The 22,672-nt window shown below is 36.1% G+C and overlaps 1 protein-coding gene across 5 annotated transcripts in view; it reads left to right on the top strand.

Moving 5' to 3' along the window:
- PCDH11X (protocadherin 11 X-linked) overlaps nucleotides 1–22,672 on the top strand; it is a 414,093-nt gene that overhangs the window by 16,027 nt on the left and 375,394 nt on the right. For 2 of the 5 annotated variants that reach the window (XM_018070764.2, XM_018070762.2), the window contains exons 2-3: nucleotides 2,891–2,938; nucleotides 5,752–8,238. In XM_018070764.2, the coding sequence (XP_017926253.1) occupies nucleotides 2,891–2,938; nucleotides 5,752–8,238 (2,535 nt within the window). Of the gene's footprint in view, nucleotides 1–2,890; nucleotides 2,939–5,751; nucleotides 8,239–14,373; nucleotides 18,339–22,672 lie in introns of those variants that run through there. The other 3 variants (XM_018070765.2, XM_018070763.2, XM_018070766.2) reach the window with 2 other exon arrangements.

The raw sequence follows: 22,672 nt of genomic DNA, 5'->3' as shown, positions 1-22,672 counted from the left end.
TTTCTGTTTTCTTTTAGGTTTTGGATTTGTTTGTTTGTTTTTAATTACAATCCATTTTTCAAAAGAGAAATTAGATTTCATTATTAAAAAACAACCCAACTTGAAACAGCATTTCAGAGACCAGAGCTGTAATATGGAAAAAGAGTTAGTCATGAAACCTGGTGTTGTCTTGAAAATGTGAAGTGTATGTGTGTTGCCACTCTCCAGCTCTTCCTGTTCTCTTCCCTGTAAAACTTGTAGATTAAAAATATTAACACTTTTTAAGTATGGACTTTCAGGCTTACTTAAGTGTAGACTAGAGAAATTAGGGCAGCAAAAAAGTAAACATATTAAAAATATGGTATTCACTGTCTCTAATTGTTTTTCCTCAGTGAAGTGAACATGATCAAATAAACACATTCCACAACTAAATGTCAGGAATTGAGTAGGATGCAAAAATATTCCACCTTATAAAAAAAATATCTCTATCTTATAGCTATCTATCTTAGAAAATAAAGTTCACAGTGTTTAGAATATGACAAGATTCAAAGGGAATCTTTGCAGAAAGAGTCAAATCATCTTAAAGGCTTGAGGAGCAATGTAATTGTTAGAACTGTTTAAGTTTTGTTACAGTAACATAAAGAAGTAATTTCCTGTTCAGGTAAACTCCACAGCCCTTTTTTCTTCTTTTTCAGAGAATCAGTATTAGATGCATTGATTGTCTGCTTCTTCATTCCATGTTGTACTTTTTACTGTTCCTTTCCAGTATGAAATGGTTCATTATTACCCTTGTGTTCTATTGATCCCATCTCCAGTGTTTTGCTTGCTGCCTGCTTCACAGGACAAGTACAGTTTTGTGTGGGGTTGTGTACATGGAGAGGAGATTGTTGGCAGTGTTTTGCATTTGTAGAAGCTCTTATAGAATTGCAGGTAGAAAAGAAGCGAGTTATGATATAGACAATGCTGGTAACATGATGTCCTTAACTTTAACGTAGGAACAGAGCTAATTAGGATTCCAAATGTACAAAATGCACTTTAGGTTTATGCATAATTGGAACCTTCCAAGTCCTATTTTTGTAGCTGATCTGGACCTTTAAGTTCTGTTTATTCCAACCTAAGCTTTTGCTTGCTTCAAAGGAAACCGATTGAAACAGTGCATGACACTGATAGAAAATCATAAATTACCAAAAGTCATAGGAGTCTTGGCCTACAGATGAAAAGGCTGAAGCTTCTTTGACAAAGAGAATGTTTCAAATCTGTAAGCAAATTTGCATCTGCTGAGGTTTGCGTTATAAACATTTTTTACCTTTGTAATTTTCTTTTTCTGCCTTGAAGTTCTGCCACTCAGTTCACCAGGTGACTGCCAGTACTAGGAACACATATTTCAAGTGACTTTGGGTTGTAAGATGTAGGATATCATGAGAGTACTGACTATGGAGTCTTTATGCAGGGCAGCTGTCCAACATGGACAGTAAATGACGCACTGTGTAAGTAATAGAAGATAAAGAACCTTTATTAGAGCTACAATACAATAGTTTTGATCTGAGTGTGTTACTATGCACTCGTTGTAGAAACATAGGTCCATTATTGCCTGTCATGTAGAATATTTTCTGTTTAAGCTTTTGACTCGGCTTTAGGAATTCACAATTTCACATCCAAAGTATTACTTTTGAAAGAAAAATGTAAGTTTAATTTTTAGCTTTTATTAAAAATGTTGTCCCTTGTACAACTGGGCCAGATTTCAGCACAAAGAACTGAAATTATGCTGCTATACTTTTTTCTTTGCTAATATAACAGCAGAGTTACAGAGCAGTTCCATATGACTTGACAAAAACAGAGAAGGAAAAAGTGTCTGGGACCTGCAAAGGTTTTCTGTGTTGCTACATCTGAAATAACTAGCAGTAGGCAAACATGCATTATTATCTGGACTTTCTGAAAAGATTTTAGGGCCCTCTGAACACACAACTACATTTCAGCAAAAGGTGTTTTTATTAAGTGGTTACTTTAATGCATTACTGATTTCCTTTCTAATAAGAAGCTGATATTTTAATGTTTTTCTTCCTTTTTTTTTCTCTGAACAATATTGTGGCAATGTAATAGATGTGTACTTCTAGGTTGTTGCAATATTCATTGAAATTCACAGAACATTAGCAAAAGTTTGAGATTTGCATGTTGTCTGGCCCTTCCCTTTGGTTTCAGATTCAGCTGAACTAAAGACACACATCATATGATGTGTTTGTTATTTACAGTACATGAAGAGAAGTATTGATAATAAGTATAGAGTGAAGCTGTAGACACAAAACAATGAGCTGTCTTTGCCCTTGTGTTTTTCTCTAAAAGTTCAGAATATTCTCTGGAATGAAGATTGAAGACAGTGTTATTCTCCTCTTTGTCAGTTAGCAATGGATAATTATTATATACAAGTACATCATTTGTATGTTTAAGAAATAATCACTAGTAGCCTTTCTTAATTTGAGTACTTTGTATCACAGTCGGTTTTGTGTGGTTATTTAGCACAATGTTCCTTCCCTTCCCTATTTCTTTGAGAAATTACTGCATTCTATCAACTTACTGGTCTGCAAGTGTAAGTTCATAAGGTGTTTTGAACACAGCAGACCGTGTCACTGTTATCAGCATTAGCCAGAAGCTGCTCTTTTTTTTCCATTCTTCTCAACAACATCCAGGTAGTCAGTACCCCATAGATTTAACAAAACACTGTGGTGAAATACTGTGATATATCTATGTGTAGACTTGTGGTGCACTTTGTCACATACAGTCCTGTCTGTAGTGCTAGAAGCTCTTCTAGTTTTTAGTCACACTACGTGTCCATGTGTCGTTGATTATGTGTGTATGAAACTACCTAAATGTTACAATTTTTAAAATACTCTCTAATTTTTTATTTACATGACAGCCCAAAACAGCTCCGAAAAGGACATTTGGATCCATTACAAATGATCAGGTAGGGAGTGTTCAACAAGAAGGTTTCATTATCTGAGAGGCTGTGTATGTAAATCCACTAAAAAATATGTTATGAAAATGGAATAAGGTAACACAGATCCTCATTGCCCTGATGTCGAATCTTGTGATCAGGGCCAGAACCTCTTTAAAGCTTTTTTATTTCTCACTCCCATCCTTCTGTAATGCTGGAGACACTGATGTAGCAGATTATTTCTACCAGTCATTTTAATGGTCAAAGGTACTCTATATACTCTTTAACTTCACTGAGGTTTTAAGCATGATAAAGCCATTTACTTCAACATCAAGAATTTAATCCTCAAGGTTTTTCTTCATGTTTCTTGTTTTAGCTCTCAATTTCTTTGCTCATGACAGAGAGAATTAGATATTTATAATCTTAAAAATATATTTCTTGAATGTTTCATTTTTTTTGAATGTTCAGAATGTGAGAAATATCTATTCTCAGAAAATTGGTTTGTTAAATTATCCCTTAAACAACATGAAATAAGCTTGCTTGCATTAAGAGAAAATCTACTTCTCTGTAATATATTTTTATGGTTTAAAAAGGTATGTAAACCTGTAATGAATAGGGAGAAATACTCATGGATAATATTTTCTTTCATAGAAAATTATTCAAGTGTTAATAATGAACTTGGAAGAAATCTTTGCATTCCTTTTTGTTTCTCCAGTAGTTTATTGCTACTGATGGGGAACCAAAGCATGATATTTTATATCAAATTAATATGCTATAATGAAAAATACCTTTCCCATACTTGATAAGAAAAGCAGAGATGGGTATGCCGATGTAGGGCCACGTGTTGGAAGTCTGTGTGAAGTGTTTGTTGTAGTTGTGGGATCTAATGACAGAATAATCAGTGCCCATCTGTCAACTTGAGTACAAATAAAGAAGTAAAAGAGAGCTGACAGGTTGTTTTTACTGTGACTTCTGTCAGTTTTTTTTCACCCTGGAATCTATGTTAAAGCATAGAGTATATAATTTATAATTTCTCAGTAATTATGAAATTTATTTCAAATAACTGCTTGTCAGATTGAATATGAGGGGGAAACTCATGCTCTGCCTTCATGGAGATCAGCATAGAATTACCATTCTAAAGTTTACCCTAATTGGTTCAAAATGTATATCTTTATTTGGAAACAATTTGCAGGGCTTATACTTTCATGCCTGCTGCTAAGGCAGCCAAAACTATATTTGTTTTATTGCTTCAAAATGTGTTCCAGTTCACTTTATACTATCCCTAGTTGCAACTTGTTGTCACAAATTCTGTGCAAGTGGCACAGCAATTTTTGATATGTGGGTGAATAGTTCTTTCCCATGAAATAAATGATTACTCACATAGGGTCAAATTCTGGCTCTGAGAAAACAAATCAATGATAGAGTATATCCTTACATAGGAGTGTGTAGAAGCTATAAATGCATTCATTTAATAGTGGGTAGCAAGATACAGTGAATACAAATCCTTTACAAGTAATGAGAAATCAGGAACCTTGCACTCTTGGGAACATTTTCTTTTGTTTTGTTCTTAATAGAACACAACAGCTCTGAGCACTGAACCTGGTCTAGTGGAGGGTGTTCCTGCCCCTGGCAGGGGGTTGGAATGGGATGATCTTTAAGGTCCCTTCCAGCCCAAACCATCTATGATTCTATGACAGTTACACCAGTGAAGGTGAAAGACAAGCACAATAGGTAGAGAAAGAACCAGACTGGGCTCGCTGGTTCATTATTACAAATATGACACCTAAAAAGATAATTCTAATTAGTCCATAACTTTATCATTAATTTCTTTGTTCTGGTCATCCCATACATTCAGATTTAGTTATTTGCATTTTAGCTCTGTCCTCTTGGAAGATGGTTAGAAACTTGCTTTTGCATCATTTCTTCCTCTGAAGGGTGAGATGTGAGAAGAAATGATAATTCTGAGATTCTTAATACCTGTTTGTCTGAAGAGACAGAAGAAGAGGGAATTTAGTTCTAGATTCCAGTATTGATTTTAGCAGATTTGTCAACACTAGTGTTTTAAAAAAGCTATGTTTGTGCAATATGTGTAGCATTTGGGCACAATTCCAGAGGTGTTCAACAAACCCCATGAAAAATATTGATTATTTTCAAATTGATCTCACAGTTCTGTGACATGTTTTGAAATGGAAATAAATCTTCTTTTCTCCTGGGATTGTAATTTTCACAGCAAATATAAAATATGCAATGATGAATACAGAAATAGTTTTAGTGAGTTTTTAAACATATTTCTAATAAACTGTTATGCCTTAGTTTTGTCTGTGCCATCTAACACCTGAATTATGCAGTAAACCCTTTTTCAATGATGGTGTTGGGTTTTTTATGCCAACGATTTTAGATCATGTCCAGACTTGCTCCACAGAGGAACAGTCCCTTTATCTTTGTTGATTTCCTTGAAATTAAATATTGGTGTAGGTCCTCCAGTGGCTTCATTCCTCATCTCTACACTCACTCATACAATAGAGAAACTGAATTACATCTGTCCAGGAATTTAATAACTTTTCTGTAGAAATGGAGAAACTGCATAAAAACCCCAAACACCCCCCCCCACACCTTTTCCCCTTTTTCTAATGTATCTGTTTATTGCCATATTTGCTCTGAAACTTTCTTAAGGCTCCAGAGCTTAAAGCAAATCAGATATTGCAAAATAAAGGTAACTATAAAAATGTATTTTCTTATATGTATAAATATATATTCCATGACAATTTCAGAAACAAAAAATGAGATGTTTTTCCGTTTAAATATACCATCAAACTAAAGTATGTTCTTTCTGTGTCTTGTAGGGTCAAAATGTATTTGGTCTTGATATAACTGAGACACCCGAGGGAGATAAGTGGCCTCAACTGATTGTCCAGCAGATCCTGGATAGGGAGCAGAAGGATACCTATGTGATGAAAATAAAAGTGGAAGATGGTGGAAGCCCTCCAAGGTCCAGCACTGCCATCCTGCAGGTCACAGTGACCGACGTGAACGACAACCGCCCGGTGTTCAAAGAGAACGACGTCGAAGTCAGTGTTCCTGAAAATGCTCCTGTGGGCACCTCTGTTTCCCAGCTCCACGCCACTGATGCAGACCTGGGTTCAAATGCACAAATCCACTTCTATTTCAGCAATCAGATATCCAGTTTGGCCAAAAGGCTGTTTGCCATCGATAACACCACTGGCCTCATCACTATAAGGGAACCCCTGGACAGGGAGGAATCTCCTGTACACAAATTAACTGTTTTGGCAAGTGATGGCAGTTCAACTCCATCAAGAGCAACAGTGACTGTTAATGTCACAGATATTAATGACAATGTCCCATCGATAGACACGAGATACATCATCAATCCAGTGAATGGGACAGTGCTTTTGTCTGAGAAGGCTCCCCTTAATACAAAAATAGCATTGATAACAGTAATGGACAAGGATGCTGATCAGAATGGAAAAGTTACTTGTTTTACAGATCATGATGTTCCTTTTAGGCTAAAGCCAGTGTTTGATAATCAGTTTCTCCTGGAGACAGCCACGTTTCTAGACTATGAAGCAACACGGGAATATGCCATTAAAATAGTGGCTTCAGATTCAGGGAAACCTCCCTTAAACCAGTCTGCAATGCTCCTGATCAAAATTAAAGATGAGAATGACAATGCCCCAGTTTTTACACAGCCTATCATAGGCCTTTCCATCCCCGAGAACAATGCTCCTGGTACTCAGCTGACCAAGATAAGTGCTACAGATGCTGACAGCGGGCGGAATGCTGAGATCAGCTACATCCTGGGTTCGGATGCACCCCCTATTTTCAACCTTGACCGCCGAACAGGAATTCTGACAGCAGTGAGAAAGCTGGACAGAGAAAAGCAAGACAGGTACTCTTTCACTGTGCTGGCTAAGGATAATGGGATGCCACCTTTGCAGACCAATGCTACCGTGACAGTGTCAGTCCTGGACCAGAATGATAACAGCCCAGCTTTCACACATAATGAATATAATTTCTATGTGCCAGAAAACCTGCCCATGTATGGCACAGTGGGGCTTATCACAGTTACAGATGCTGACGCGGGAGAAAATGCTGCAGTCACTCTCTCTATCTTAAATGGTAGAGATAATTTCATTATAGATCCACTTACTGGTGTAATAAGACCTAATATTACCTTTGATAGGGAACAACAGGGGTCATATACTTTCCAGGTGAAAGCTGTGGATGGAGGAAGACTGCAGCGTTCCTCAACTGCCAAAGTGACCATCAATGTTGTTGATGTAAATGATAACAGGCCTGTTTTTGTTATTCCTTCATCCAATTATTCCTATGAGTTGGTTCCAACATCAGCCAGCCCGGGGTCTGTAGTTACTAAAGTCTTTGCCGTTGATAATGACACGGGAATGAACGCGGAGCTCCGCTATAGCATCATAGGTGGGAACTCCAGGGGCTTGTTTACAATTGACCAATTAACAGGCAATATTACTTTGAAAGAGAAGGTAATTACATCAGATCATGGCTTGCACAGACTGGTGATAAAAGTCAATGACCTGGGGCAGCCGGAGTCTCTTTACACAATAGCTCTTGTGCATCTGTTTGTGAATGAGACAGTCACCAACAGCTCCTATGTGCAAGAGTTAGTGCGCAGGAACATGGAAACTCCCGTGGGCCAGAACATTGGGGATGGTGAGATAACCCCCCAGACCAACGATTATGTCAAGATCATCATTGCCATTATTGCAGGCACTATGACAGTTATTCTGGTAATTTTTGTTACCGCTTTAGTCCGGTGCCGCCAGACGCCCAGGCACAAGGTTGTCCAGAAAAACAAGCAGAGTGGTGAATGGGTTTCCCCAAACCAAGAGAATAGGCAGATCAAGAAAAAGAAGAAGAAGAAGAAGCGCTCTCCAAAGAGTCTTCTCCTCAACTTTGTGACTATTGAAGAATCTAAGCCTGATGATCCTGGCCACGAGCACATAAATGGCACTTTAGACATTCCCGTAGAGCTAGAAGAACAGACTATGGGAAAATATAACTGGGCCACCACACCAACCACATTTAAGCCTGATAGCCCAGATTTAGCAAAGCATTACAAGTCTGCTTCTCCGCAGCCTACCTTTCAAATTAAACCCGAGACTCCTGTACCCCCCAAGAAGCACCATGTCATTCAGGAATTGCCTCTAGATAACACCTTTGTGGTGGGCTGTGACTCGCTTTCCAAGTGCTCATCAAGCAGCTCGGACCCTTACAGTGTTTCTGAATGCAGCTGTCAAGGAGGCTTCAAGACCCCAGGCCCCATACACACCAGACAGGTAATGGAATTTTAAGGTGCTTTCTTCCTCCTTCTCTTCTCACTTTACCATTCCTATATCTCTAGCTTGAATTGCTGCAAAATAAGTTCTTCTGCAAGGATTAAAACTTTTGAGAGTTCATGTTTGAGGCATTGTAAAGTAAACAATTTGAGATTCCTCAGGGATAAGGATGAGAACAATAAGCAAAGGAATGTTGGCTGTGAGGCCGTCAAGCAGGGAGTGACTCCTCTGGTGGGTATCCTGACTGCAGATGGCAGCATGGCACTTCCTGCTTCACTGCCAGACCTGGAGCAGCTCTACCAGGCAGGAAGGGGTTGTGGTGCTGTCCTCTGCAGCATGGTGTGCTCAAGGATCAAAGTAATCTAGGCCAGGTGGAAGGCAATAAAGCTTTACAGGATCTGATAAGTGGTTCTTAATATTAATGGAGTCTGGAATTGCAGCCTTCATTTGGGCATAGCTTTGCTTCAAGGTCTCTCAAAAGCAGGCAAGGATTTTCCTCTGAGAGTTTCAGTGCCATTTTCAGACCAGACTCATACTTAAATCTGGTGGAATGACACAGTCGACAGGCAAAGTTAGGAAAAAATTAGGAGCATCAGCATAATTGCTGCTCTGCCTGATAAACCAGGTATTAGCTTCTCAGAAATTCAGTACAACAAAGGAAATGTCTAATGAATCGTCAACTTAAAATAAAAACTAAATTGAGGACCAAAGTATCCTTTATTCGTCAAGACCCTACAGAAAGGCTTTAAGTTGCTGGACATAGAATCTATCCATATTCTGAGCAGTTTAGTAAAGTTCTCTGTTTTTCTGTTTGCTTCTCTTTCTTCATAAGTATCACAAATTTTTCAGTGAAAATAATTTTCTAGTTAAGTTTTAGTTGGCCAAGGAATTAATCATTAAAGAAACATGTTTCAGGAGAGTTTATTGTATTACTGATAATATATTTTAACATTATTGCTTTGTAACATTTCCTCAGCATGACTAAGTCTTAGATTTTTTGCTCCAGCTGAGGTTTTGATTTTTTTCTGGGGGCTTTGTTTTATTGCAACCACAGTGATAACAACATGCATAGAAAAAGCTGCTCATTCAGAGCAGTCATAATGTCTCTGAAAATTTCAGGATATGTTTTTTTATTTTATTCTACTTTGTTCCTTTTACCAACACAAATCTGTGTGGTAGTCTATATCACTATGTATAGCATTTAAGATTTGAGTTATTTTTTATTAAAGTTATTTGAATGTATTAATTTACACTACACATTAGAAAAGCTTCTTACCAGTTTGTTCATCTGTTTGAACTCCCCTAACTCTGAGGAGGATGATCCTGTTTTCAGCATTCCTGGAGGCCTGATCTAAGTGATTTTTCAATGGAGTTCTGGAATAGTTCCTGTGAGCCAAGTTCTGCGTTGTTCTGCCATTGTCTGCTGAAAGACACTTTGTGGTGCAGTAATGCTGCTAACAAAGAAAGCAAGCTCATGACTCTCAGAGTTCCTCCTGTGCTAGTAAAAACCCAGAAAGGGGAATGGAAAGCAATTCTCTTCTGCCGAAGTTGACTGGGGAAAAGAGCATTTTCTTTTATCTGTACCTTGGAGGTCTATGACAGGGGCTTCCTATCTTGAAAAGCAGAATAGAACTGTGCTTTTTTAATACTCAGTACCTGATATTAGCTTATCTCCCTATAGCTGTACCTGACATGGTTAGTGTGATATGCTGAATATATAAGAAAAGAGATTAATGTTACTATTTTTTCTGATTTGGCTAAAATTACAGCTATCCTTTTCTGCATGAAAGTGATCACCTTGTTGAGAAAGTGTAACTAATCACTGTCAATGGCTTTACACTAATTTGGAAACAACATTTACTATTAAACACAAGAATTTAAATGTTTATTATTTAAATAGAAGTAATTCCATTAATGCATTTATTTACATAAATTGGGCAAGAGAGTCCATTAGAGGAAATCCTTTGTGTTGGACTGGGACAAAATGAAAATTGTATTTCGTGATAAGTAAAAACAAGCAAAGAATTTCTTAAACCTCAAAGGATCTTTTAAAAGCCAATCTTTCTCCTAACCTGGCTCTGTATGTTGTAGTCTGGATAGTTTTATCTCCTGTGGGGTTATAGAAGGTGACTCAGGACAGGTTAATGGAGAGTTGTCACTGTTAGCCAGTAAAAAAAACCCAAACAAATACAAATAAAAATAAGCTTGTGGCCCAGTGTTCCAGCTGTTGTGCTGTCCTACCACCCTTCAGCCTTGGAGATCAACAGGATATTTATGGTTAATGATGATTTTGTGTCATACACCCTCTGAATTTTCAGAAAATTGTAGGACAAGCTGGAGAACTGAAGGATGGTAAGTTCAGTTAAAAAGGGTGATGTGCCAGTTTGAAAAGTGAAAATAAGATCTGAGAGAAAATATTGTACTTTCATGTTAACAATTACCATAATGCAGCCCTTTTACAAGCCAAAGGTTCTCTGAAGGAGCCTAAAGAAGATTCCATTCACTATGAAGCATCTCTTCAGTTTCTAGTGGGGGCTGATATCAGCAAACTACACATCTGAACTATTGTTAGTTTTGTCCATGCAAGACTTTCTACTCAGATATTTGAAATGATATTGAGTTACATCTAAAAATATATGTTTTCTTCCGAAGCTCTAAATTTTGTGTCTGTCTGAATGGTATTGATTCAGGTCTTTAAAGAAGGGAAATTATGTCTTTGCTTTGCTGCTAAATTTGTCTAAGTGATCTATAAAATGACAGAAAGTCATTATAACAGTTGTACTCAAAAAGCATGAAAGCAAAGATGGAAAGGTTTTTCTACTAAAAACCCCAAAATATCTTGTTAGTGGTCGTGTGGGCAAGTAAATACAGCAGTGCCACAGCTGAAATTTTTATGGAGAAGGAATTGGAGACTCCTGAAGCAGCTGAGGACACATTGAATCAGGAACTACAGGAAACTGAAGAGGGAAAAGTATGGTCTTAATGCAATAACCCCTAAGAGAGAGGTCAAACTTCTGCTGTATTTGTGAGGAAGGACAAGGGGTAGAAGCACTGATATTATTTTGAAGTTACCCAGCAGGAATTAATAAATACTAATACAATAGACCTTCAGAGTAGCATGCTTTCTTTTGGGATAGAGATAATTCTTTTAAAGAAGTTTTACCAAGTGATAAACTGTGAAGGGACTTATTCATAATAAGGTTTTTCAAACTAAGATATCTGGAGTCTTATAAAATTCAAACTGACTTTCTCTGTCATCAGATTTCCATTGTTTTATTAGTTGTGGGACTCATAGAAATACGTATTTCTTTGGTGAGAAACAACACCTTTAAAGTTTATTTGTCTGCAAGCTTTTCAAAAGATCAGTTATTTTTGACCTTTACCTCAGTGGGAGCAAACTGATTGAAGTATTCCATAGTGATACAAATCTTGGAATTCTCTTTGCATTTGCACAGTGGTGATGAAAACAAGGGAGAGGAGGTTTTTTCCAGTCTGGTTTTCATGTGACACAATTTCAAACTCTGAAATCTTTGCTCAAGTACTTAAATAGGCATTCAGACAATTGAAAAGCCTGTCTAGTCAAAACATACATAATTATAGAGCACAGCATTATCTGTGGCAGCTTGGTTCAAAGAAGATAGAGGTACAAAGATGCATTAAAACTTCTCATGCATTCTCCTTATTCTTGTCTCTTTCTTTAAATTAATGCTATTTCAGGTGTTCTTTTCATTTGGAAATAGGACAATGCATACTACAGGAACAGGAGAAATCTTTGAAAATTTACACCTGGTCACTCAGGAAGGGTCCTGAGATCTTTTGGATGGTCATTTTAAACTTTTAACTTCAGAACAACTCTTTTCTGACTTAGTGATATTGAAGAAGTGCAAGTGTCCAGGAAAGCAACACCTTTTCCACTGGTAGAGCTGGAAGGTGCAATGATGCTCTCAATCTATGATTCCATGGGTTTTTGGTGGTTCTCCCTGCTTCACACTGGACTCTGGTCTGTATGTTAATTTAGTTCCACTGCCAGTACCATGTTTGGGAGGTTGCTGAGGGAGGAAACAGGCATGCAGATTGATTTTTCTCATATTTACTAACACAAATCTTCATTAGTAGATTTTAGCTGGCAGGATTCTATCTGTGAACTTATCCATACTTATGAATAGAAATTTCAGATGACACAGTGATCTCTGCTGAACTGGTTTCTTAGAAGCTGACTGGAGACAGATATTACATTCCTCACAGAAATCTGAATGAGTAGTAGACCTCATTTAAAATACATTGCATTTTAGGGCCCCACTGTCTCAGTTCTCTGATTCTATCACTGACTGCTTAAACCTGCTTAGAGTTATGGTATATTTGGTTTTCTGATTTAAAATGTGGTGAAATGTCATTATAGCTTCCCACTCACTGTGAGAAAAGTGTGCTTAGGCTATGAATTGAAAGAATATTGCACTGTTCCTGAAACTAATAGCTCTGAAAACTCACATGTTCTGCAAATCTTTAGCTGCAAGATTTATTGTTTTGTGTAATAACAGTGTGACTAGTGAATTTAATTCAGTATCCTGTAATCATCAGGAGGCAGGGCTGATGCTTCTGGGATGTAAAAGGCTATTGACATAACACTGGTATTTTGCATTGACAGATACAGAGTCAATTATGCTCAAAAAACATTTTCTTCTAAATATCAGCTGCGTAGCTGTTGGTATAAGCCCTTCCTAAGAGCCATTTCAAAATCAATTACTATGACTTTAAATATTCTTATTATTTTATCTTAACTTTCTGACTGGTAATTTTGCTAGTAATTCTGATCTGCTGCCATGTATACACATTTCAGAAAAAAACCTGAAATTTGCATCTGGAGAAGAGATTTCTGACTGAATCATAAATCAAAGTCTGTGAGTTGGAAGTTAGAGACCAGTTATTTAAATGTGCATCACTACTGAAGCAAAGCTGGTCAAGAAAATGCTTTTCCTCTGTGCAAGACTTGGAAGAAAATTTTCAGAGTTATACTTTTAATATCTTTCACTAGAAAAGCAAGAAGGAAAGTGTCTGTAAAGTTAAAGTGTCCCCTTTGCCTCATAGGAGAAGGCAAAAACAGAGCACAAAAAAAAAAGTAAGGAAGAAATGAAATATTTTGAATATGATATTTCACTAGAGAAAACAAAGGTACTTTTTTTCCCCCAGTAGAGAACTCATTGACTGAGTTTTTGCTGAAGTTGGTAGATGAAGTTCCTGCATTAATAACTGAGTGATTTTTATGTAGGCTAGAACGACACACAACTCTTTCTCCAGTAGCTGCTTGCCTTGGGGTAGTAGTAACATAATTTTTCAAATATTAAGTCCATTTTACATCAATTTTTCAGTGGAATAACTGAAAAGTATACTCTTTTCTCCTTATGACCTAGCTGTGTTATTTGAAATGTCTTATAGCTATAAACTATTGCCAGTGATGAAGCCTGATTTGACTGTGGTTTAATTTTCACACTTGTTTATTTTCCTGTTTTCTCCCAGAAGGTATTGCACTCAATACTCTGCAGTTGATAGCAATTTCCTGACCAGTGAGTGGCTGGTGTGTTGGTGGCTGTGGTATTGACAGTGCTTTCTTTTCTGTGAAATGATTGATCAGAATGGCTTAATTTCTGTGAATTTTTAGGACTAACTCCGTTGATGATAAATATATATAAAAGATACAAAATAATTCTTCAAATGAAAAAGTGTTTTATGGTTTTAGGAATGATGCTTTTGAATGAAGTCTACAAAAAAACCTGTAGAACATGTTCTAGGTAGCACAGTAGTCTTCTGACAGCCCTAATCTTGCAACAGCACTTTGGGGTTTGAGTTGGTAAAGAAAAAAATTTAGTAAGAAACTTAGATTAATTGTATAGGAGTTATTTGTGTGGCTCCTTCTCCTCCAGCCTTTTTGCCATGTGTATGTAGATGTGTGCAGATCTTTGCTTGTGCTTAGAAAGCTGAAAACACACACGTGCCAAAAAAGGTCAGTTACTCAGAATCTCGGTAGCTCAGCCCATCTCAGACCATGCAGTGGTTAGAAACTTGGAGAACAAACTTGACAATTTATGGGGAAAATGCTGCAGGAAAGGGCTTTTCTCATGCTGTTTCTCTGTTTGCCAGCTCTGAACGCCATCGCAGCTGATGTTATGTACTGAAGTCGTACGTGTACACAATGATGTTAAGCCAGCAAATATGAAAACAAGGAAATAGCACGAGAAAGCCCTTTGTCCTGTCTCTGATTGCCGAAGACATTTATCGTCTGATCTCCAGAGGGGTTTGGAAGTGACGATGAACTGTTCAAGCTGCCCTACTGAAAGGTATCAAGGGCAAGAATTTTTTAAAAAAAGAAAAGACAAAGAAATTTTAGTACGTTGTGCTATAGTGTTCTATAACGTAGTTTTGCTAAGAAAAAAGTAATGTGACCCATCCTTCTTCACAGTTGGTGATTATGGTAAATTTATTTTGCTTGTAATCATCTTCTTGTCCCAGATTTTTTTCCTTATTTATTTTAGTTGAAACAATTAGGAATTTTGTTTCTATAAATATATTAAAAGGGAGCAATAAATTTTATTCATATGTTTAAAAGAGAATGTAAAGTTCTTTATACTCCCTGCATTTAAAAGAAAAACAAATGAGTTGTTGTCACTTATAGCACCATTATACATGTTAAGAATTAAGTGTTATTTATATCTATTCCATAATATTTTTAATGATTATATTGCTGCTATTGATCATAAATAGAATTGATCAAGTCACTGCTTTCTCATTTTATAGGCACAATAGTAGTAGTGAAAAACAGGAACTTCCTGCTCTCTTATCCACATTTTGTAATAAATGGTCACCTTTTAAGTAACTGGAAAGCATTCACATAACTTTTAAAAAGAAAATTTAATTTGCATTTTGCTTGCTGAAGTCTGCATAATGTCTGTGTAACAGGTGCCAAACATTTAACCTTTTAAAGTATTTTTAATTAAAAAAAACCTAAGTCATAAATTCAGTGGCTTGATTTTCAGTGTCATAAAATAGGAAATAGCATACATAATTTTGCCACTGTTAGCCAGCACATGGGGGGGAAAAATGGCCTACTGTTGTTTTTTTTTTTTCCCCCAAATTATCTCTCTATATAGTCAATCTTTTTTCTAAATTAAAGTTTTTTTACATTATAATTTATTATTTAGCACAGCTCATTTAAAATATAAAATTCGAGTATCATAGCTTTGTTTGCAGGTTGGTTGCAAGTTCTTGTATATTGCCTCACATTTTAGGGAATAATGCTTAATATGTATCATCTATAATATTAAATTTCATATGCAATGCAAAGTCTCTTAGGAAGCAAAGGAGTATAAAGAACCCTGTTTTCTGCACTTATATGAAGACATGTAATATTAGTTTGCTAGAATAAAATGAAATACAGACACTGCTTTTAACTGGGATGTATACAGTATATATAACTTTCTTTTAAAGAAAAAGTTATTAATGATTCATGAATTAGACTACAACATGGAATTCTTACACATTACTGTATGTTTGATGTAAAGATATTTATAGGCTTGTACTTAATAATCACGTTGCCTCAGTTCTTGGACTGCAGAATGTCTACCATGACTGTTGCCTATAGTTTGCTCCACATTTGCTATCTGGCTCTTTCAAAAAATGTGTATTTGGCTATTTGATCTGTAAAATAAATTCTATTAATAATGAAGTACGTATTGTAATTTAGCATATTGTATTGCATAATTATAGCTATGACTGTTACAGAAAATCTTTAATTTCCAATAATGAAATCATTTTCTTGGGAAGAAGTTCATGTATCTGTAAGACAGTTTTGCTGTTCCTTTTTATCGTAGCCTTGCAGCATTTATGCTTCAAACTAAAAACCCCAACACTTTCAGTGGTTAGACATAACAGTAGTGATATTTATTGACTCAGTGCCACAATTCAGCCAGTTGAAAGTTCATTCCTAACACAGCAAGGAACATGGCACATTCAAGAAGTGTTGTTTAGTGTATCAAAGATTGGTCCTGCCTATTGTTGTTCCAGTTGTTTGTGTAGGTGCTTCATAGGTGGGTGATGGGAAGCATTCAGTGAGGTTTATGAGTAATAACCCTTTGGCCTTGTGGAGTTGTTTGTCAGGAAGGCCATGTGACTATACACACTTTGAGCTTCTGTTTTTTTCTTTGAATCTTTGGGTTTCTGTTCTTATGAGAATTAGGTTGGATTTCCATGATAGGAAAACTCCTATACATAAGATCAATGTTTGAATAGGAGAAGCACGAAATAATTTCAATGTTTACATTGAAAGTTTTTTTTATTGTTTTTTTTGTTTGTTTTTTTTTTTTTAAATCAGGAGATACAGAGTGGAGATTCCTGACTAGGTTAATCTGATCTAACCTCAAGTGTGTAATTTAGTTATATCAAGTGAAAATATAGTTGCCCTCAGTTTTTTCTCTGGTGGTGAAAGGCATAGATAGACTATAGGAGGTTATTTTGATTTTAGGACTGCACACTCTCTAGAAGTGCCTGCTTTCTTACACTGAGTATGAAGAGAACCTTTGATAAGTACCTTTCTTGAACCAGCTGTGCCAGTCGTGCTTTCAGAGGATAATATACTTCATGAAATTTCTAGTTCTTTTGCTAGAGCTCTAACTTTTTCCTAGTATTACACTGGCCCTATCATTCTAGTCTACCAGTAAATATTTATAAAAGAATCTAGGATGATTTGAAAATTTGCAAAAGTTACATGAAGGAAATCCAAGGTACATCATATGGCTTATTGGTCCAAATCAGTAATCTCTCTTCTCTGGTTCTGTCATGAGTCAGCACAACCAAATATAATCACCCTCCAAATGCACTAAGGGAAAACCAGAAAGCTCTTAAGTCATTCAGTTTCAGGGGTTTTCTCTGTTTCAATTTTTGTTTTCTTGCATTTAAGTATCATGTTTTAAAAAGTCATTTCTTCATAGAGTGATATAAAACTTGTTCAGAGCTCATTTCCTCCTGATGGTTAAATGGGTTCATGGAAGTCTCATGAAAGCTTAATGTGTACTGACCAAATATGTCTGTGTGCTGAACATCAATTTCTACACTTTTCTATGATGAAGGCCAGTCAAAAATTTCTTATTTTTTTTAAATAGTATTAGCATCCTGAGTCAAAGCTAGGTGTATGTGTTTCAAAACCATTTCCCAAATGTTTTCACCTACAGAAATACTGTTTTCTGACTGTATAGAAGTCAGAGTAACTTAAAAGCAAAAATCACTGAGTTGACCCAATGTTACTTTTGAAATTGAAAACACAATATATTTTCTTTGGAATATCAGTAAATTATTTTACTGTGCTTCAGACTGTAATATTCCAGTCATCTCAGTAAACTCCTCAAGAAATTCATCCTTTGTATGGTGTGCATTACCAGATAAATCAGACAGGTCAGTGTCAATGCCCCAGAGTGTACTTTTGCTTGGTTCCAGTTGTCTCAGCAAAGAGAGAACTCCTTTATTTGCTGCCAGTTTTACAGAGTAGACTGATCACACTGCTGCTTTTAGCCCTCCAAGGCCAGCAGCCAGAGCTGGCTCCCAGATGTGCTGTTGTGCATCCAGTGCCACGTTGGCAATGCCTGGATTTCACTGGGATGTGTGTCTACCAAAGCTCCACACCACTGACCTCAAACACCTGATAGCCAGGGAGTCACTCCCAGGAAAAGCTGTGGCAGTTTGTGTGAGAACTGCCTGTCATATCAGAAAACAGCTTGGACTTTGGGGGATTTAAATCCTTCTAAATTTAATTGAGTGGGGGACTTCTGAAGGGCAGCAGAGTGCTGTCAGGAACAAAGCTGGTTTGTGATGTAAATAGAATTATATTTTTAACATAAACTGTAATGCTGCAGGGTTTTTTTGTTACACATTTTCGGTGATTTCCCATTTTACCATAAAACATATATTTATGGTATATCCTGGTCTTAAGTATTATTTGTAAAATCTTTTTAACAAATAATTTTAATATATATTTTTGCTTTCATATTGAATTACTGAGCACTGTTCCTTTTATGTCTTATTTATCTATTTCTAAAATAAATTTTGTTTGAAGATTATATTTGTATACCTTCTCGAGAAGCACTGTTTTTAAATACACCTCCAGTCTGTTTGCTTAATGCATGCACACCATCAAATCTATACAGAAACTGATATTTTTCACAGTAGTTATGATTATTAAATAACTTTACCACACAGATTACCAGTAAGATTTAGAGTACATCTGAAGAAATATGCTTCTTTCAAAGCCTCATTATCTTTAGCAGTACATTTCTTTTGTCTACCTTTTTTTCAAAGAAATCTGGTGTAAGCAGGATTTCCAAGAGTTACACAACGTCTAATAGTGTTTCCATGCATGTGTGAGTGTTTATATAACCATGTATATGTTCTGTTTGCATGTGTATATAAAGACCTTGAGGGTGCATATACACATTTATCACACATTCAATTAGCAAAGCTTATAGGCATTATATATTACACAGAGTGTAACTATAGACATGTGCCCATCTCAGTACCCAATATATCTTTCTATGAAAGACAGCCAAGCACTAAGGTTTTCAATTTGCCAGATTATTCTGAGTTTTGGAAAGATTAGTCTTCCTTTCTGAGAACATACTGGTTCTCAATATGTGAGAAAGTGACTCTTGGTAATTTGGAGACTGGGATACAAATTTGATAAGTACAGCTTTGAATTTTTGTTCCCTGATTCTTTCACTAGTTCACTTTTACTCATTTCAATACTGTCTCCCAATATTCTAAAATACTTTTTTTTTCTATTATATAGATTCATACTTTTAAATTTTGCCACTGAAAATGTAGTAAAAATGATATTTCTGTATTTTCTCCAAATTGTGAGCCCCTGCTTATTTCATAGACACGTGTAAGTCAAATTCAGTTACTTTTAAGCACAGAGATGCATATCAAATAAGCATGATATGAGGAATTTTTCAGGGGTACTACTGACTTTCTGCAATCTTTTACATAGATTTTATTTATTTGTGTTTTCATTTCCAAGGAATGTGTTCGTTCAAGCTCAAGTAACTTTCCAATAAAAACTGAATGATGATACCAAAGATATGAAGTTTGATTTCCCATCACTGAATTGCAGCTGAATTTCAGTCTTTTTTCTCACCACAGTTTTCACCCTTTCTCTCCTAAGGGAAGAGGTCCAAGGCTGTTGAATGGATGAACTGCTCTCTGCTCATGTTCTCTGTTTCTTTTTGGGCTGTGATGTTTGACTTTACTCTTGAGATGATCACCAGAGGCCAACATGAAATTTGAATCTAAGACCTTTCCTCGAAAGAATTTCCTCCTTTTTGTTGTGTAGGCATTACAAAACCTTCACTTTTATCTGTGTGCATCAATAGCAAACAAGTTACAGGCCGGTGGACACACTGACACTAATATGGATCTGAAAGACCCCAAATGTAGACTCTCCCACACAAAAATACTTTTTCTAGATCTGTATCTAAACAAACAGTGTGCTGATAGTCTTTCTCTCTCTCTCTTCTATGAGAAACAAAACAACATTGAAGAAATTCTGGTCTTTTCCAGGCACACATGTGTTTCAGATAACGACCAAATGACCCCCAAACAGAAGTACTTCAAACAGGTGAATAGAATTTGGAACCTCATTTGCTTTGAATTTGTAGGGGGTTTAAGTAGTTGGAAATTACTCAAAATTTTGTGGTTGTCTAACAACCAACCTTACCAGGGTCTGCATGGCCAAGGTCATGACCATGTGCAGGACTTAGGTGGAATTAGGTTGGAAAGGGATGAAGGAAAGGCAAGATTTCAGTCTATAATTGTTATTGTGGTGAAAGAGATCAATCAAAATCTGAAGTGCCATGTCAGAGATCATTTGCAGGTGCGTGTTTTCTTAATTGGATTGGTGTGGATTTATCATGGATAAAAGCAGCAGAATGCTGCCTGCCGTCTTTGAGTGTAGGTGAATGCAGGGGTATGTGCTCGTACCTGAATTGAAAAGTGATTCATATCAAGTTTATTTGGATTGAAAGGTAAGGTGTCTTAATTGTATTGTTGACTGTTTTTTATAGATTGCTAGAAATTTTGTGTTCCTGCCTTTGAGAACTAATGCAACTTGGAAAAACATATGGTATGGTGTTTTTTGTTGTTGTTTTAAATGGAAGAAACTATTTCAATTCTTGAAGATGGTGCAAAAAGGTTTTGGTATTATATATTTTTTTCTTAATTCTTAAACTTCCTTGAGGTAAAGTTATATTTTTTTGTATGAAAGTAAATTTTCTTATGCCTTTATTGCATTATATTTCTTGAAATATATTAAAATAAATTTAAAAGCAAATACCTAGTTATTACAGCTACGTAAACATATAGATAGAGCTATTTAGAATTACACATTATTGAAAGCAAAAGTGTTTTCTACCTTCTGTCTCCTGTATTCAAAGGTCTTTGCTTTTGGGACTGGTTGACATAAAACTGTCAGTAGCCAACACACAAGTGAATCAAACTGACACTGGGAAAGTGTTTTTCTGTTTAAATAAGTATATTTGTAAACTAAACTTCAAGAGGGGATGAAAACATGGGATTATGTTCTCAAGCTTAGCAGAAGGGAGGCAGCAACTTCTTCAGCCTGCTGAGATTTTGATTGCTATTGATTTCAAAGTTAGAAGCCGAAACCTCTACAGTTTATACCAGAAATGTTTCTCCCAACTTGTGTTAAACATGAAACTCAGTCAGAGTTGCAACCAAGAGCTGCTGCCACTTGTAAAGGCATGTCTGATATTGTTATTGGCAGCAGTGATCAGCATTGTTGTGTTCACTGCTCCACAGTCCATGCTGAGTCACCTTGATCTATAATATTTTCTAGAACTGAGTGGGAACAATGGATTTACCACAAATCCTGCAAGAAAATCTTTTTTTTTTTTTTCTCCTTCAAAATAGCAGGAAGCTGTTCTGCCAAATACAGGTATCTAATACTTTTCAGAAGGATGTTCTATTAGAACCACTGAATACTTAGTTTTTTTAATTCTTATTTTATACATTGTAGGAGCTTATACATAGGAATATACACAAAAATAGAAAGTAATTTTCTAAAACATTTCAAATTATTTTATAAGGCAGTATTTGATTATATTTCTTGCTGTTTAGCAGCATGGCTGAATGCATTTGTGAACAGCCTGAAGTAGATTTTTAATCTAGCAATGACACTGTGGCTAATGAAAAAACATGGATAAGCAGATTGGTGTTTACATACACATAGGACAATCATCAAACCTACTGATTGTGGAAACATGAGGCTGGACTATTCCATCAAATTTATTAAATCAAAGATATTAACTTCTAGGTATCTGGTGAGTGCATTTTAAGAAAGTTGTACAGCCAAAGTTGGGAAGGAATTTCTGTTAAATGATCTCTGATGATTTAATTCCCTTTTTTCATCAGCTTTATTGAAGGACCACTGCTGTGTATTATTCCTTTGGCCAGTTTCTAACTCAAGTTACTTCATGTCCTGTTCATCAGATATTACCTTTGTTCTTTCATGGTGTAAAAGAAGATGTGTATGGTCTAACATTGTGAGATTCTTGTTTTCTGCTCTCTGATAGAGGGTTCAGGTTGTTTTATCAATATGTTTTCCTATTTTTATGTTAATATATTGAAACTATGGTTTTTTGGGGGTTTTTTTGTAAGAATCCGTATGTGTAAGGTCTTGTATTTGGTATTGTGTCAGCTTGATGTTTGACAGAAGCACTGATAACAACAAAAGGAATTAGTACCACATGTATGAATATCCTTGCAAATGTATTTTAATCATTTAGGACATGTTGGTGGGTCACAGAATATGTTGGAATTCTTAAAGATTACAGATTATTGAATAATAGAATAATTCAGGTTCAGAGGGACCTGTGAAAGTTACCTAGTCCAATCCTGATACTCAGAATTAGGCTGATTTAGATCAGTTTTCTCTGGATCCAGTTGATTTCTGGATATGTCTAAAGCTGGAGGTTCCATAACATTTCTGAAACACTAGTTCCTCTGTGATTAACCCGATGATGAAAAGCTTTTCCTTGTCTTAATTGAAATTTCCCTTGTGTGTAATGTCTGCTGAAAGAGTGTGTAAATACCTTACAGATTGCTGTGAAATACTTGAGTACCAGGGAAATCTTTTTGGGTAAGCCTTAAAGAAAATCCAGCAAAGTCTGTTTTGAATACAAGTCATTAAGCAGATCAATCATTCTTTGTTTGGTTGGTTGTTTTGTTTTTTTTTTTCCCATTATATGTCTTTGTTTCTTTGACAAAAGAATAGTATCCCAGACATCTTAGATCCTCACTTGTACTCGGAGCATATTTGGGAGAATTTGACTCTACCATATCAACACGTGGGAGGAAATACTTTTTCCTATGCAGCCTATTT

Source organism: Manacus vitellinus, unplaced genomic scaffold (genome assembly GCF_001715985.3).
Source record: "Manacus vitellinus isolate BGI_N305 unplaced genomic scaffold, ASM171598v3 scaffold_19_pilon, whole genome shotgun sequence".
Taxonomy (NCBI): Eukaryota; Metazoa; Chordata; class Aves; order Passeriformes; family Pipridae; genus Manacus; species Manacus vitellinus.
This window is presented reverse-complemented; position numbering and strand designations above follow the sequence as displayed.